At 48.5% G+C, this 15,694-nt stretch overlaps 1 protein-coding gene across 1 annotated transcript in view; it reads left to right on the top strand.

Moving 5' to 3' along the window:
• LOC139239369 (pyruvate carboxylase, mitochondrial-like) overlaps positions 1-15,694 on the top strand; it is a 1,004,568-nt gene that overhangs the window by 585,207 nt on the left and 403,667 nt on the right. Inside the window, exon 4 of the mRNA XM_070868045.1 lies at positions 8,328-8,472. Within this exon, the coding sequence (XP_070724146.1) occupies positions 8,328-8,472 (145 nt within the window). The remainder of the gene's footprint in view (positions 1-8,327; positions 8,473-15,694) is intronic.

Below are 15,694 nucleotides of genomic sequence, written 5' to 3'. Positions count from 1 at the left end.
TCCGATGTCTATCCAGAATCTATTCACTGTCTGTCCAGAATCTATCGATTCTCTATCCAGAATCTATTCTCTCGCTCTCCCAAATCTGTCCACTGTCTATCCAGAATCCATCCACTGTCTATCCAGAATCTCTCCACTGTCTACCCAGAGTCTATCCATTGTCTATCCAGAATCGACCCACTGTCTGTCCAGAATCTCTCCACTGTCTACCCAGAATCTATCCATTGTCTATCCAGAATCTATCCACTATCGATCCAGAATCTATCCATTCTGTCTCCGGAATCTATCCACTGTCTATCCGGAATCTATCCATTGTCCATCCGGAATCGATCGAGTGACTATCCAGAATCTATCCACCGTCTGTCTAGAATGTTTCTATTGTCGATCCAGAATCTACCCACTGTCTATCCATTGTCTATCCAGAATCTATCCATTGTCTATCCAGAATCTATCCATTGTATATCCAAAATCTATCCACTGTCTATCCAGAATCTATCCATTGTCTATCCAGAATCTATTCCCTGTCAATCCAGAATCTATCCACTGTCTATCCAGAATCTATCCACTGTCTATCCAGAATCCATTCACTGTCTATCCAGAATATATCCATTGTCTATCCAGAATCTATCCATTGTCAATCCAGAATCTATCCACTGCCTATCCAGAATCTATTCACTGTCTATCCAGAATCTATCCACTGTCTATCCAGAATCTATCCACTGTCTATCCAGAATCTGTCATTGTCTATCCAGAATCTATCCATTGTCTCTCCAGAATCTCTCCATTGTATGTCCAGAATCTATCCATCGTCTCTCCAGAATCTATCTATTGTCTATCCAGAATCTATCCCTCGTCTCTCCAGAATCTATCCACTGTCTATCCAGAATCTAACCATTGTCTGTCCAGAATCTATCCATTGTCCATCCAGAATCTATACACTGTCTATCCAGAATTTATCCATTGTCTATCCAGAATCTATACACTGTCTATCCAGAATCTATCCATTGTCTATCCAGAATCTATCTACTGTCTGTCCAGAATCTATCCACTGTCTATCCAGAATCTATCCATTGTCAATCCAGAATCTATCCACTGCCTATCCAGAATCTATTCACTGTCTATCCAGAATCTATCCACTGTCTATCCAGAATCTATACATTGTATGTCCAGAATCTATCCATCGTCTCTCCAGAATCTATCTATTGTCTATCCAGAATCTATCCCTCGTCTCTCCAGAATCTATCCACTGTCTATCCAGAATCTAACCATTGTCTGTCCAGAATCTATCCATTGTCCATCCAGAATCTATACACTGTCTATCCAGAATTTATCCATTGTCTATCCAGAATCTATACACTGTCTATCCAGAATCTATCCATTGTCTATCCAGAATCTATCTACTGTCTGTCCAGAATCTATCCACTGTCTATCCAGAATCTATCCATTGTCAATCCAGAATCTATCCACTGCCTATCCAGAATCTATTCACTGTCTATCCAGAATCTATCCACTGTCTATCCAGAATCTATACATTGTCAATCCAGATTTTATTCACTGTCTATCCAGAATCTATCCATTGTCTATCGAGAATCTACCCATTGTCTATCCAGAATCTATCCACTGTCTATCCAGAATCTGTCATTGTCTATCCAGAATCTATCCATTGTCTCTCCAGAATCTCTCCATTGTATATCCAGAATCTATCCATCGTCTCTCCAGAATCTATCCCTCGTCTCTCCAGAATCTATCCACTGTCTATCCAGAATCTAACCATTGTCTGTCCAGAATCTATCCATTGTCCATCCAGAATCTATACACTGTCTATCCAGAATCTATCCATTGTCTATCCAGAATCTATCCATTGTCTATCCAGAATCTATCCACTGTCTATCCAGAATCTATCCATTGTCTATCCAGAATCTATCTACTGTCTGTCCAGAATCTATCCACTGTCTATCCAGAATCTATCCATTTTCAATCCAGAATCTATTCACTGTCTATCCAGAATCTATCCATTGTCTATCTAGAATCTATCCATTGTCTATCTCGAATCTATCCACTGTCTATCCAGAATCTATCCGCTGTCTATCCAGCATCTATCCACTGTCTATCCAGAATCTATCCACTGTCTATCTCGAATCTATCCATTGTCGACCCAGAATCTATCTGCTGTCTACCCAGAATCTATCCACTGTCAATCCAGAATCTATCCACTGTCTATCCAGAACCTATACACCGTCTATCCAGAATCTATCCACTGTCTATCCAGAATCAATCCACTGCCTATCCAGAATCTATTCACTGTCTATCCAGAATCTATCCATTGTCAAACCAGAATCTATCCACTCTCTATCCAGAATCTATCATTGTCTATCCAGAATCTATCCATTGTCTCTCCAGAATCTATCCATTGTATATCCAGAATCCTTCCACTGTCTCTCCGGAATCTATCCATTGTCTATCCAGAATCTAACCACTGTCTAACCATAATCTACCCATTGTCTATCCAGAATCTATCTCCTGTCTATCCAGAATCTATCCACTGTCTATCCAAAATCTATCCAAAATCTATCCACTGTCGATCCAGAATCTATCCATTGTCTGTCCAGAATCTGTCCACTGTCTATCCAGAATCTATCCATTGTCTATCCAGAATCTATCCATTGTCTATACAAAATCTATCCACCGTCTATCCAGAATCTATCCACTGTCTATCTCGGATCTATACACTGTCTATCCAGAATCTATCCACTGTTTATCCAGAATATATTCATTGTCTATCCAGAATCTATCCATTATCTATCCAGAATCTATCCACTATCGATCCAGAATCTATCCATTCTGTCTCCGGAATCTATCCACTGTCTATCTGGAATCTATCCATTGTCCATCCGGAATCTATCAAGTGACTATCCAGAATCTATCCACCGTCTGTCTAGAATGTTTCTATTGTCTATCCAGAATCTACCCACTGTCTATCCATTGTCTATCCAGAATCTATCCATTGTCTATCCAGAATCTATCCACTGTCTATCCAGAATCTATCCATTCTCATTCTAGAATCTATCCACTTTCTATCCAGAATCTATCCATTGTCTATCCAGAATCTATACATTGTCTATCCAGAATCTATACATTGTCTGTCCGTAATCTATCCATTGTCTATCCAGAATCTATCCATTATCTATCCAGAATCTATCCATTGTCTATCCAGAATCTATCCACTGTCTATCCAGAATCTATCCACTGTCTATCCAGAATCTATCCATTGTCTATCCAAAATCTATACACTGTCTATCCAGAATCTATCCACTGTCTATCCAGAATCTATCCATTGTCTATCCAGAATCTATCCATTGTCTATCCAGAATCTATCCACTGTCTATCCAGAATCTATCCACTGTCTATCCAGAATCTATCCATTGTCTATCCAGAATCTATCCATTGTCTATCCAGAATCTATCCACTGTCTATCCAGAATCTATCCACTGTCTATCCAGAATCTATCCATTGCCTATCCAGAATCTATACATTGTCTGTCCAGAATCTATCCATTGTCTATCCAGAATCTATCCACTGTCTATCCAGAATCTATCCACTGTCTATCCAGAATCTATCCATTGTCTATCTAGAATCTATCCACTGTCTATCCAGAATCTATCCATTGTCTATCCAGAATCTATCCATTGTCTATCTAGAATCTATCCACTGTCTATCCAGAATCTATCCAGATTCTATCCACTGTCTATCCAGAATCTATCCATTATCTATCCAGAATCTATCCACTGTCTATCCAGAATCTATCCAGAATCTATCCATTGTCTATCCAGAATCTATCCATTGTCTATCCAGAATCTATCCATTGTCTATCTAGAATCTATCCACTGTCTATCCAGAATCTATCCATTGTCTATCCAGATTCTATCCACTGTCTATCCAGAAACTATCCATTGTCTATCCAGAATCTATCCACTGTCTATCCAGAATTTAACCACTGTCTATCCAGAATCTATCCGCTGTCTATCCAGAATCTATCCACTGTCTATCCAGAATCCATCCATTGTCTATCCAGAATCTATCCATTATCTATCCAGAATCTATCCACTGTCTATCCAGAATCTATCCATTGTCTATCCAGAATCTATCCACTGTCTATCCAGAATTTAACCACTGTCTATCCAGAATCTATCCGCTGTCTATCCAGAATCTATCCACTGTCTATCCAGAATCCATCCATTGTCTATCCAGAATCTATCCATTATCTATCCAGAATCTATCCGCTGTCTATCCAGAATCACTCTGTTATCTATCCAGAAGCTATCTATTGTCTATCCAGAATCTATCCACTGTCTCTCCAGAATCTATCCGCTGTCCATCCAGAATCTCTCCGTTGTCTATCCCGAATCTATCCATTACCTATCCTGAATCTATCCATTGTCTATCTAGAATCTATCCACTGTCTATCCAGAATCTATCCATTGTCTATCCAGAATCTATCCGCTGTCCATCCAGAATCTCTCCGTTGTCTATCCCGAATCTATCCATTACCTATCCTGAATCTATCCACTGTCTATCCAGAATCTATCCACTGCCTATCCAGAATCGATCCACTCTCTTTCCAGAATCTCTCCGCTGTCTGTCCAGAATCTATCCATTGTCCATCCAGAATCTATCCACTGTCTATCCAGAATCTATCCACTGCCTATCCAGAATCTATCCACTCTCTTTCCAGAATCTCTCCGCTGTCTATCCAGAATCTATCCATTGTCCATCCAGAATCTATCCACTGTCTATCCAGAATCTATCCACTGTCTATCCTGAATCTATCCATTGTCCATCTAGAGAGTCAATCCACTGTCTATCCAAGGTTCATCATTTCCCCAAGTCATTGCTAATTTGTGATTGCCTTTATTACTTAGATATATTCGATGAACTTCCGCCTGAATGCCTTCTTATTTTTGACACCTTCATTGCACTGTCCTCCAGCTCCCCCCTGCATTATTGAGTGTGCCTGCGAGCCCAAGCCCCGAGAGAGGAATGCCAATTCTGGCTCCCAGCCGCTTCACCTCTGATACGCGTGGGCTGGGGCGAGTTGTTAGTCAGTTGCTAATTCTCAGCTGGGCACCATGTGGAAGTGTTTGAAGTGGCACGGCACCGATCCCTAGAATCCACAGCCTGCCGTAGGGTCTGGTGAGTCACTCACTGCATGTTCTATATCAGTGTCGACAGTCAGAGACATCCACCCCAACGCTCCCAGCTGCCTGAGGTGCTGATAGAGGGCAGGGGTGGGATGGAGACAGAATTAAAATGTAGGAATTGAATAGATGCAATATATCCCTTTATATATTCAGGAACTGGCCAAAAGGAGCCAACGGCCAACGTATATAAAATGCTCAGCAGGTCAGGCAGCATCTGTGGAGAGGGCGACAAGAGTTAACGTTTCAGGTCGATGAGCCTTCGTCAGAACTGGAGAAAGTTAACCGGTTTTTAACCAAGTGTAGAGACCCGTGGAAGCTGGGAAGGGGAGGAAAGACCGAAAGGAAAGGTCGGTGATTGGGTGGAAGGCAGGAGAGATTAGAGAGACAAAAATGGATGGTGGTGCGAGGGCAAAAGGAGATGGCATTGGGACAAGTTAAGAAACTAAAGATGGGCCCAGATAGGGTGTGAATGGAGGTGGCAGAATCGTCGACAGCTGCCGTGGGAAAGAGAGAGAAAAACAGAAAATAAAGATTAGGGGCAAGGGGTTATGGTCTGAAATTGTTGAACTCGACGTTGAAGGCTGCAAAGTGCCTAAACGTAAGATAATTCCACTCCCACTCTGACCTCTCTGTCCTCGGCCTCCTACACTGTCCCGATGAAGCTCAACGCAAGCTCGAGGAACAGCACCTCATCTTTCGTTTTGGCACTTTACAGCCTTCTGGTCTCAACATCGAGTTCAACAATTTCAGACCCTAACCTCTTGCCCTATTTTTTTTTTTGTTTTTCTCTCTCTCTTTCCCACGGCAGCTGTCGACGATTCTGCCACCTCCATTCACACCCTATCTAGACCCATCTTTAGTTTCTTAACTTGTCCCATTGCCATCTCCTCTTGCCCTCGCACCACCATCCATTTTTGTCCCTCTAATCTCTCCTGTCTTCCACCCTATCACCGACCTTCCCTTTTGTTCTTTCCTCCCCTCGACCTTTCCCGGCCCTTACACTTGTTTAAAAACCGGTTCCATCTTTAGCTTTTTTCTGACAAAGGGTCGTCGACCCGAAATGTTAACTCTGGCTCCCTCTCCACTCTGCCTCTGCCTGACCCGCTGAGTGTTTCCAGCATTCTGTGTTTTTATTTCCGACCCCAGCCTCCGCAGGGTTTTGCTTTTGTGTGCAAAATACTGTTTTCCTGTGCTCAGAGGCCTGGGGTTGCATTGCCAGGAATGATGGATGGCAAAATCTCGCCGATCGCAGCTATTTTCTGCTCTCTCTGTCGTGGAGTAACTGAAGGTTTAATATTAACGGCATCGCAACGCCACGCAGGGGGTCATTCTTTTTTAATGCAGTCCCCCCGTCCCACGTCATATTCGTTTGGTGCCTGGGCCATTTGACGGGCTGTGATCATATCTGTGCTTTTTTCCGCGGTACTGCACAGTACTAACCCGCACCAAATCGAGACTAGTGACCTTGGAACTTCCTCCCGAAACCTCTCTCCCTCTCCACCTCACACTGCCTTAAGGACGCTCCTTAAAACCAACCTCTTTGGTCAAGCTTTTGCTCACCTGCCCTAATTTCTGCTTATGTTAAGCATCTTGGGACATTTTGCTGCGTTAAATGTGCTATATAAATATAAGTTGTTGTTGCAACGAGCCCCAGGTGGGCAGAGGAAACGTTACAGGGACACCCTCAAAGCCTCCCTGATAAAGTGCAACATCCCCACCGACACCTGGGAGTCCCTGGCCAAAGACCAGACCGCCCTAAGTGGAGGAAGTGCATCCGGGAGGGCGCTGAGCACCTCGAGTCTCGTCGCTGAGAGCATGCAGAAACCAAGCGCAGGCAGCGGAAGGAGCGTGCGGCAAACCAGTCCCACCCACCCCTTCCCTCAACCACTGTCTGTCCCACCTGTGACAGACTGTAATTCCCGTATTGGGCTGTTCAGTCACCTGAGAACTCACTGTTAGAGTGGAAGCGAGTCTTTCTTGATTCCAAGGGACTGTGTATGATGATGGTGACGTTGTTGTTGAGTTTCTCGGTCGTTTTGCAGTTTTGCTCTTCCACGATGAAAGCGAGGTTGTACAACAACAGCTTGCATTTATACAGCGCCTGTAAAGTAGTTGAGCACCCAAGGCGCTTCACAGGAGCGATCATCAGTCAGAATTTGACACCGCGCCATATAAGGAAAGATTAGGACAGGTGATTCAAAAGCTGGGGTCTAAGAGGTTGATTTTAAGGAGCGTCTTAACAGAGAGAGAGTTGGAGAGGCGGAGAGGTTTAGGGAGGGAATTCCAGAGCTTGGGGCCCAGGCAGCTGAAGGCACGGCCACCGATGGTGGAGCGATTATAATCAGGGATGGGCAAGAGGGCAGAATTGGAGGAGCACAGACATCTCGGAGACTTGTCGGCAATGATCCCTGTAATTTTGTTGGCACTACGCGGCCCATTCAAAGTCATGAGGGGCCTGGATAGAGTAGACAAGGAGAAGCTGTTCCCAAGGGTGGAGAATCAGGAGGGCACAGATTTAAGGCGATTGGCAGAGTCGATATGAGGGAAAACCTTTTTACGCAGCGAGTGGTTAGGATCTGGAACGCGCTGCCTGAGAGGGCGGTGGAGGCAGACTCAATCGCGGCTTTCAAAAGAGAGTTGGATACGTACCTGAAGGAAAAAAAATTTGCAGGGCTCCGGGGAAAGGGCGGGAAAGTGGGACTGGCTGAGGTGCTCTTGCAGAGAGCCGGCACGGGCTCGATGGGCCGACTGGCCTCTTCCCTTGCTGTAACCGTTCTGATTCTAAATACCGAGCATGTGCGGTTTTGCATTGTAAAGCCGGCTGGGAAAGGCTGAAAAGAGGGTTTCCTGGAATGTTTTGGTTGAGCTATAGTTCAAGGAGGGTGCAAGGTGGGAGACCGGCCATGAGAGGATTGGAATAGTCGAGTCTGGAGGGAACAAAGGCACGGGTGAGGGTTTCAGCAGCGGATGAGCTGAGGCAAGGGGCGGAGTAGGACTTGAGGTATAACCAAAGTGCGTGCGTACTAACTTAATCGTCTAACGATGCATGAAAAGTCCAGAGATGAAAAGTCTTGCACACAGCGCACAGTTCCTGATTAACCGCTCCCTTTTCCCGTTGCTCTTTTCCAGACGAACATCCCGTTCTTGCAGAATGTGCTCAGTAACGACCAGTTTCTGTACGGCATCGTGGACACCCAGTTTATCGACGAGAACCCCGACCTCATCCTCCTGAGGCCAGTGCAGAACCGCGCCCAGAAACTGCTGCACTACCTCGGTAAGGCCCAGGTACAGCGCCCCGGCACTGCGGTACTACCTCGGTAAGGCCCAGGTACAGCGCCCCGGCACTGCGGTACTACCTCGGTAAGGCCAGGTACAGCGCACCGGCACTGCGGTACTACCTCAGTAAGGCCCAGGTACAGCGCCCCGGCACTGCGGTACTACCTCGGTAAGGCCAGGTACAGCGCACCGGCACTGCGGTACTACCTCGGTAAGGCCAGGTACAGCGCCCCGGCACTGCGGTACTACCTCGGTAAGGCCAGGCGCAGCGCCCCAGCACTGCGGTACTACCTCGGTAAGGCCAGGTACAGCGCCCCGGCACTGCGGTACTACCTCGGTAAGGCCAGGTACAGCGCCCCGGCACTGCGGTACTACCTCGGTAAGGCCAGGTACAGCGCACCGGCACTGCGGTACTACCTCAGTAAGGCCCAGGTACAGCGCCCCGGCACTGCGGTACTACCTCGGTAAGGCCAGGTACAGCGCACCGGCACTGCGGTACTACCTCGGTAAGGCCAGGTACAGCGCCCCGGCACTGCGGTACTACCTCGGTAAGGCCAGGCGCAGCGCCCCAGCACTGCGGTACTACCTCAGTAAGGCCCAGGTACAGCGCCCCGGCACTGCGGTACTACCTCGGTAAGGCCAGGTACAGCGCACCGGCACTGCGGTACTACCTCGGTAAGGCCAGGTACAGCGCACCGGCACTGCGGTACTACCTCAGTAAGGCCAGGTACAGCGCACCGGCACTGCGGTACTACCTCAGTAAGGCCAGGTACAGCGCACCGGCACTGCGGTACTACCTCAGTAAGGCCAGGTACAGCGCCCCGGCACTGCGGTACTACCTCGGTAAGGCCAGGTACAGCGCACCGGCACTGCGGTACTACCTCGGTAAGGCCAGGTACAGCGCACCGGCACTGCGGTACTACCTCAGTAAGGCCCAGGTACAGCGCACCGGCACTGCGGTACTACCTCGGTAAGGCCAGGGTAAAAAAAAAATCAAAGGGCAAGTTATTATTTAAATGGAGAAAGATTGCAAAGTGGGACCTGGGGGTACTTGTGCATGAAACACAAAAGGATAGTATGCAGGTACAGCAAGTGATCAGGAAGGCCAATGGTATCTTGGCCTTCATTGCAAAGGAGTATAAAAGCAGGGAAGTCTTGCTACAGTTATACAGGGTATTGGTGAGGCCACATCTGGAATACTGCGTGCAGTTTTGGTTTCCATATTTACGAAAGGATATACTTGCTTTGCAGGCAGTTCAAAGAAGGTTCACTCGGTTGATTCCGGGGATGAGGGGGTTGACTTATGAGGAACGGTTGAGCAGGTTGGGCCTCTACTCATTGGAGTTCAGAAGGATGAGAGGTGATCACATCGAAAGGTATAAGATTATGAGGGGGCTTGACAAGGTGGATGCAGAGAGGATGTTTCCACTGATGGGGGAGACTAGAACTAGGGGACATGATCTTAGAATAAGGGGCCGCCCATTTAAAACTGAGATAAGGAGGAATTTCTTCTCTCAGAGGGTTGTAAATCTGTGGAATTCGCTGCTTCAGAGAGCTGTGGAGGCTGGGTCATTGAATATATTTAAGACAGGGATAGACAGCTTCTTAAACGATAAGGGAATAAAGGGTTATGGGGAGCGGGCGGGGAAGTGGAGCTGAGTCCATGATCGGATCAGCCATGATCGTATTAAATGGCGGAGCAGGCTCGAGGAGCCGAATGGCCAACTCCTGCTCCTATTTCTTATGTACTTATGTACAGCACGCACCCCGACTGCACCGCACTCCTTCACCACGCTGGCCGGTGACGCCGTGTGTTGCTCAAACCGAGACGCCGTGTGTTGCTCCCGGTGAGCAGCTCCAAGGGAGGCGTCTGAGGGGCCATTACTCTCAGGCTTGCTTCTCCATTCTTCAGACTCTCCCCAGAGGATTGCAGGGGGGAGGGTGGCTCGGTGTCAGGGTGGGGGGGGTCGGGGTTAGGGTGGGGGGAGCTGGAGGTTAGGGTGGAAGGGGGGCTTGGGGTTAGGGTGGGGAGGGGCTGGGGTTAGGGTGGATGGAGGGGCTCAGGGTGAGGGTGGGGTGGAGCTAGGGGTTAGGGTGGGGGGGAGCTCGGGGTTAGGGTGGGAGGGAGGCTCAGGGTTAGGGTGGGAAGGGGTGTGCTCGAGGGTGGGGGGGGGCTCGGGATTAGGGTGGGAGGGAGGCTCAGGGTTAGGGTGAGGGGGGGCTCGGGGTTAGGGTGGGAAGGGGGGGGCTCGAGGGTGGGGGGGGGCTCGGGGTTAGGGTGGGGGGGGTGCTCGGGGTTAGGGTGGGGGGGGTGGCTCGGGGTTAGGGTGGGAGGGGTGCTCGGGGTTAGGGTGGGAGGGAGGCTCAGGGTTAGGGTGAGGGGGGGGCTTGGGGTTAGGGTGGGAGGGGGGCTCGGGGTTAGGGTGAGGGGGTGGCTTGGTGTTCGGGTGGGGAGGGGAGGTCTCAGTATGTCCTCTGTGCCCTCGAGTCCCTTGTAAAGGGTTTGACTTTAAAAGGAGGCAGAGAGGAAGAAAAATATCAAAGAAACAACTGTTAATTGCATTTATATAGCACCGTCAACATAGTAAAATGTCCCTTGGTGCTTCACAACTGCCACATAAGGAGATATTAGTGCAGGTGACAACAAGCTTCATCAAAGAGGTAAGTTCTAAGGAGAGTCTCAAAGGAGGAGATAGAGGTGCGGAGAGGTGGGGGGGTTTAGGGAGGGAGTTCCAGAGCCTGGGGCCCAGGCAGCTGAAGGCACGGCCGCCGATGGTGGAGCGATGGAAATCAGGGATGCTCAAGAGGGCAGAATTGGAGGAGCGCAGCTATCTTGGAGGTTTGTAGGGTTGGAGGAGATTACAGAGATTGGGAGGGGCGAGGGCCATTGTGGGATTTGAACACAAGGATGAGAATTTTAAATTAGAGATGTTGTTGGACTGGGAGCCAAAGTAGGTCAATAAGCACAGGGGGTGATGGGTGAACGGGACTCGGTGCAAGTTAGGACACGGGGCAGTGAGCACAGGAGGTGATGGGTGAACGGGACTCGGTGTGAGTTAGGACACGGGGCAGCGAGCACAGAGGGTGATGGGTGAGTGGGACTCGGTGTGAGTTAGGACACAGGGCAGTGAGCACAGGGGGTGATGGGTGAGCGGGACTTGGTGCGAGTTAGGACACGGGGCAGTGAGCACAGGGGGTGATGGGTGAGCGGGACTCGGTGCGAGTTAGGACACGGGGCAGCGAGCACAGGGGGTGATGGGTGAGCGGGACTTGGTGTGAGTTCGGACATGGGGCAGCGAGCACAGGGGGTGATGGGTGAGCGGGACTTGGTGTGAGTTCGGACACGGGGGCAGTGAGCACAGGGGGTGATGGGTGAGCGGGACTCGGTGTGAGTTCGGACATGGGGCAGCGAGCACAGGGGGTGATGGGTGAGCGGGACTTGGTGTGAGTTCGGACATGGGGCAGCGAGCACAGGGGCTGATGGGTGAGCGGGACTCGGTGCGAGTTAGGACACGGAGCAGCTGAGTTTTGGGTGACCTCGAGTTGACGTAGGGTGGAAGATGGGAGGCTGGCCAGGAGAGCGTTGGAATAGTCGGATCTGGAGGTAACAAAAGCACGGATGGGGGTGAGGTGGGGTGGGGACAGGGCGATGTTACAGAGGTGGAGGTGGGCAGTCTTGGTGACGGAGAGGATGCCGGGGGCCTGGGAGGTCAGAAGCTCAATCCAGGGTCAGAAAGGCCGCCATGGTTGTGAGCAGTCTGGTTCGGCCTCTCACGGGGGGGCTGGGGAGAGGGATGGAGTCGGTGGCTGGGGAACAGAGTTTGTGGCGGGGGAGACAATTATTGGCCTCGACGGAGAAGGGTTTTGTCCTCCTCCTCCTCCCCTCCACATCCTGGCCACTCTCCACCTACTCTTGCTCCAGGCTGGACATATCTATCATTATATATAATAATCTCTCCTCTCTGTCTGTCTGTGTGCGTGCCTCTCTCTCTCTGTCTCTCCTCTCTCTCTCTCTCTCTCTCTCTGTCTCTCTCTCTCTCTGTCTCTCCTCTCTCTCTCTCTCTCTCTGTCTCTCTCTCTCTGTCTCCCTCCCTCTCTCTCTCTCTCTCTATCTCTCTCTCTCTGTCTCTCTCTCTCTCTGTCTCTCCTCTCTCTGTCTCTCTCTCTCTCTCTCTCTCTGTCTCTCTCTCTCTCTCTGTCTCTCCTCTCTCTCTGTCTCTCTCTCTCTGCCCCACCTCTCTCTCTCGCTCTCTCTCTGTCCCTCTCTCTCTCTGTCTCTTTCTCTCTCTCTGTCACTCCTCTCTCTCTGTCTCTCTCTCTCTCTCTCTCTCTCTGTCTCTCTCTCTGTCTCTCCTCTCTCTGTCTCTCTCTGTCTCTTTCTCTCTCTCTCTCTCTCTCACTCTGTCTCTCTCTCTCTGTCTCTCTCTCTCTCTGTCTCTTTCTCTCTCTCTCTCTCTCTCTCTCACTCTGTCTCTCTCTCTCTGTCTCTCTCTCTCTCTATCTCTCCTCTCTCTCTGTCTCTCTCTCTCTGCCCCACCTCTCTCTCTCGCTCTCTCTCTGTCCCTCTCTCTGTCACTCCTCTCTCTCTGTCTCTCTCTCTCTCTCTCTCTCTGTCTCTCTCTCTCTGTCTCTCCTCTCTCTCTCTCTCTGTCTGTCTCTCCTCTCTCTCTCTCTCTTTGTCTCTCTCTCTCTCTCTCTGTCTCTCCTCTCTCTCTGTCTCTCTCTCTCTGTCTCTCTCTGTCTCTCTCTCTCTGTCTCTCTGTCTCTGTCTCTCTGTCTCTTTCCTCTCTCTCTCTCTCTCTCTCTTTCTCTCTCTGTCTGTCTCTCTTCTCTCTCTCTCTCTGTCTGTCTCTCCTCTCTCTCTCTCTCTGTCTCTCTCTTTGTCTCTCTCTCTCTCCTCTCTATCTCTCTGTCTCTCTCCTCTCTCTCTCTCTCTCTCTCTGTCTCTCTCTCCCGGTCTCTGTGTCTCTCTCTCTGTCTCTCTCTCTCTCTCTCTCCCTCCCTTTACCTCCTGCGCATGCCCGGATGACCCCTGACCTCCATGCGCAGAAAGGCCGTTGTTAGGGACACCTTGCTTTCCACATCACCGGGGCCCATTTTCGCATCGCTAATGCCCAATCCACATCGCTGAACTATCGCTGGGCTATCGCCGGGAAAGAAATGCCGCAAGTTATGATCAGACAAATGGCCGATCTTCCAGCGATCCTGAGAGCTGAAACATCGCTCAGGCTGGAACGTCGGCCATTTTTTGGGGCCCTAGCGATCGAAGTGGAAAATCTAGCCCAATTGGTCTTCCCAATATTGCATTGCTCAGCTGACGAATGGCGGGTGGAAATCAGGAGGGAGTGGGGACATGCCATGTTAGATGTGGACGCGATTTATGCCTGTAATTTAGCTGGCCTGTTTTTAATTTGTTTTAGTGGGTGGGAGAGACAGACAATGCTGATATTAAAAGTGATATAACATGCACGGTGGGAATGCTTGCTCCTTAAACTGCCAGAGTATTAAACTACCAGCAGGAGGAACGGAAAGAAGCCTCCTCTAGTGATTCATTGCGAGAAGCACCATGAGATGTTGCAGTGCGATATGCAGCTGATGCTCGTACAGAACAAAAACCCATCAGTACTACAAAGCTGATAGGTAAACTGGGAGAGAGACCGGGCCACATTAATGATTCATTCACAGTGACATTTTTCAACCTGAAATGATGACACCAGCAACAGCAGCGAGTGGTGAGCTGCTGGCAATGTGCTGGGGGAGGAAATTACAGCAATTTAATTAACGATGCAGGGAAAAAACTCTGCAACTTTCACTGGCTGGTCCCCAGAGGCGGCATTCAGTGAAACATTTGCAATCTTCTTCCGGCAATGTGTCTCGCTCTTTCCTGTTCACTAATTCCTTTTCTATTGCTTCTGCCATCATCGTCTTAGTCTCTATCTCTCTATCTCTCCATCTCTCTATATCTATCTCTCTATCTATCTATTTCTCTATCTATCTATCTCTCCAGCTATCTATCTATCTACCTCTCTATCTATCTATCTCTCCATCTCTCTATCTATCTATCTCTCCAGCTATCTATCTATCTACCTCTCTATCTATCTATCTCTCCATCTCTCTATCTATCTATCTCTCCATCTCTCTATATCTATCTCTCTATCTATCTATTTCTCTATCTATCTATCTCTCCAGCTATCTATCTATCTACCTCTCTATCTATCTATCTCTCCATCTCTCTATCTATCTATCTCTCCATCTCTCTATCTCTATCTATCTCTCTATCTCTCTATCTCCCTATCTCTCTATTTATCTCTCTATCTATCTCCCTATCTCTATCTCCCTATCTCTCTATCTATCTCTCTATCTATCTCTCTATCTCTCTAACTATCTCTCTATCTCTCTATCTCTATCTCTCTATCCATCCACCTCTCTATCTATCTTTCTATCTATCACTCTATCTCTCTGTCTATCTCTCTTTCTATCTCTATCTCTCTATCTCTCTATCTCCCTATCTCTCTATCTCCCTGTCTATCTCTCTATCTAGCTCTCTATCTATCCACCTCTCTATCTATCTCTCTATCTATCTATCTATATCTCTATCTATATCTCTATCTCTATCTCTCTATATCTATCTCTCTATCTCTCTATATCTATCTCTCTATATCTATCTCTATCTATCTACCTATCTCTCTATCTCTATCTCTCTATCTATCTGTCTATCTATCTCTCTATCTCGCTATCTGTCTATCTCGCTATCTATCTATCTCTATCTCTATCTATCTATCAATCTCTCTCTCTGTCTCTCAATCTCTTTCTCTCTTGTCTCTCCCTCTCTCTCTCTCTCTTTCTCTGTCTCCCTCTCTCTATCCATCTCTCGCTCTCTTTCTATCTCTTTCTATCTCCATTTCTCGCTCCCACATGCTGTCTGTTATCAGTGTTTCGTCGTGTGCTGTCTGTTTCTGTATTGTCTCTGATTCTCTTGATTTGGCAGGTCCCTGCCTCCCTGTGTCTCCTCTCTCCATCAGGCTCAGTAAAGTTTCCTGAGCTGTGCTGGTGTACAAAAACCCCCCTTTTCTAAAGCCTGCCAAGATAAGAGATCGGAGGTGGGGAGCAGGGATCACGTGGAGCAAGGCTGCCAGGGAAGTGATGTAGAGGTGCGAGAAAGAGCGGACACTGGGGCTTTGGTGGTTCAGTTCAGGGGAACGTCGAGGATGTGGTTTTGG

This window comes from Pristiophorus japonicus, chromosome 27 (genome assembly GCF_044704955.1).
Source record: "Pristiophorus japonicus isolate sPriJap1 chromosome 27, sPriJap1.hap1, whole genome shotgun sequence".
Classification (NCBI taxonomy): domain Eukaryota; kingdom Metazoa; phylum Chordata; class Chondrichthyes; family Pristiophoridae; genus Pristiophorus; species Pristiophorus japonicus.
Note: the sequence above shows the minus strand (reverse complement) of the source record. Positions and strands in the feature narration are given on the sequence as shown.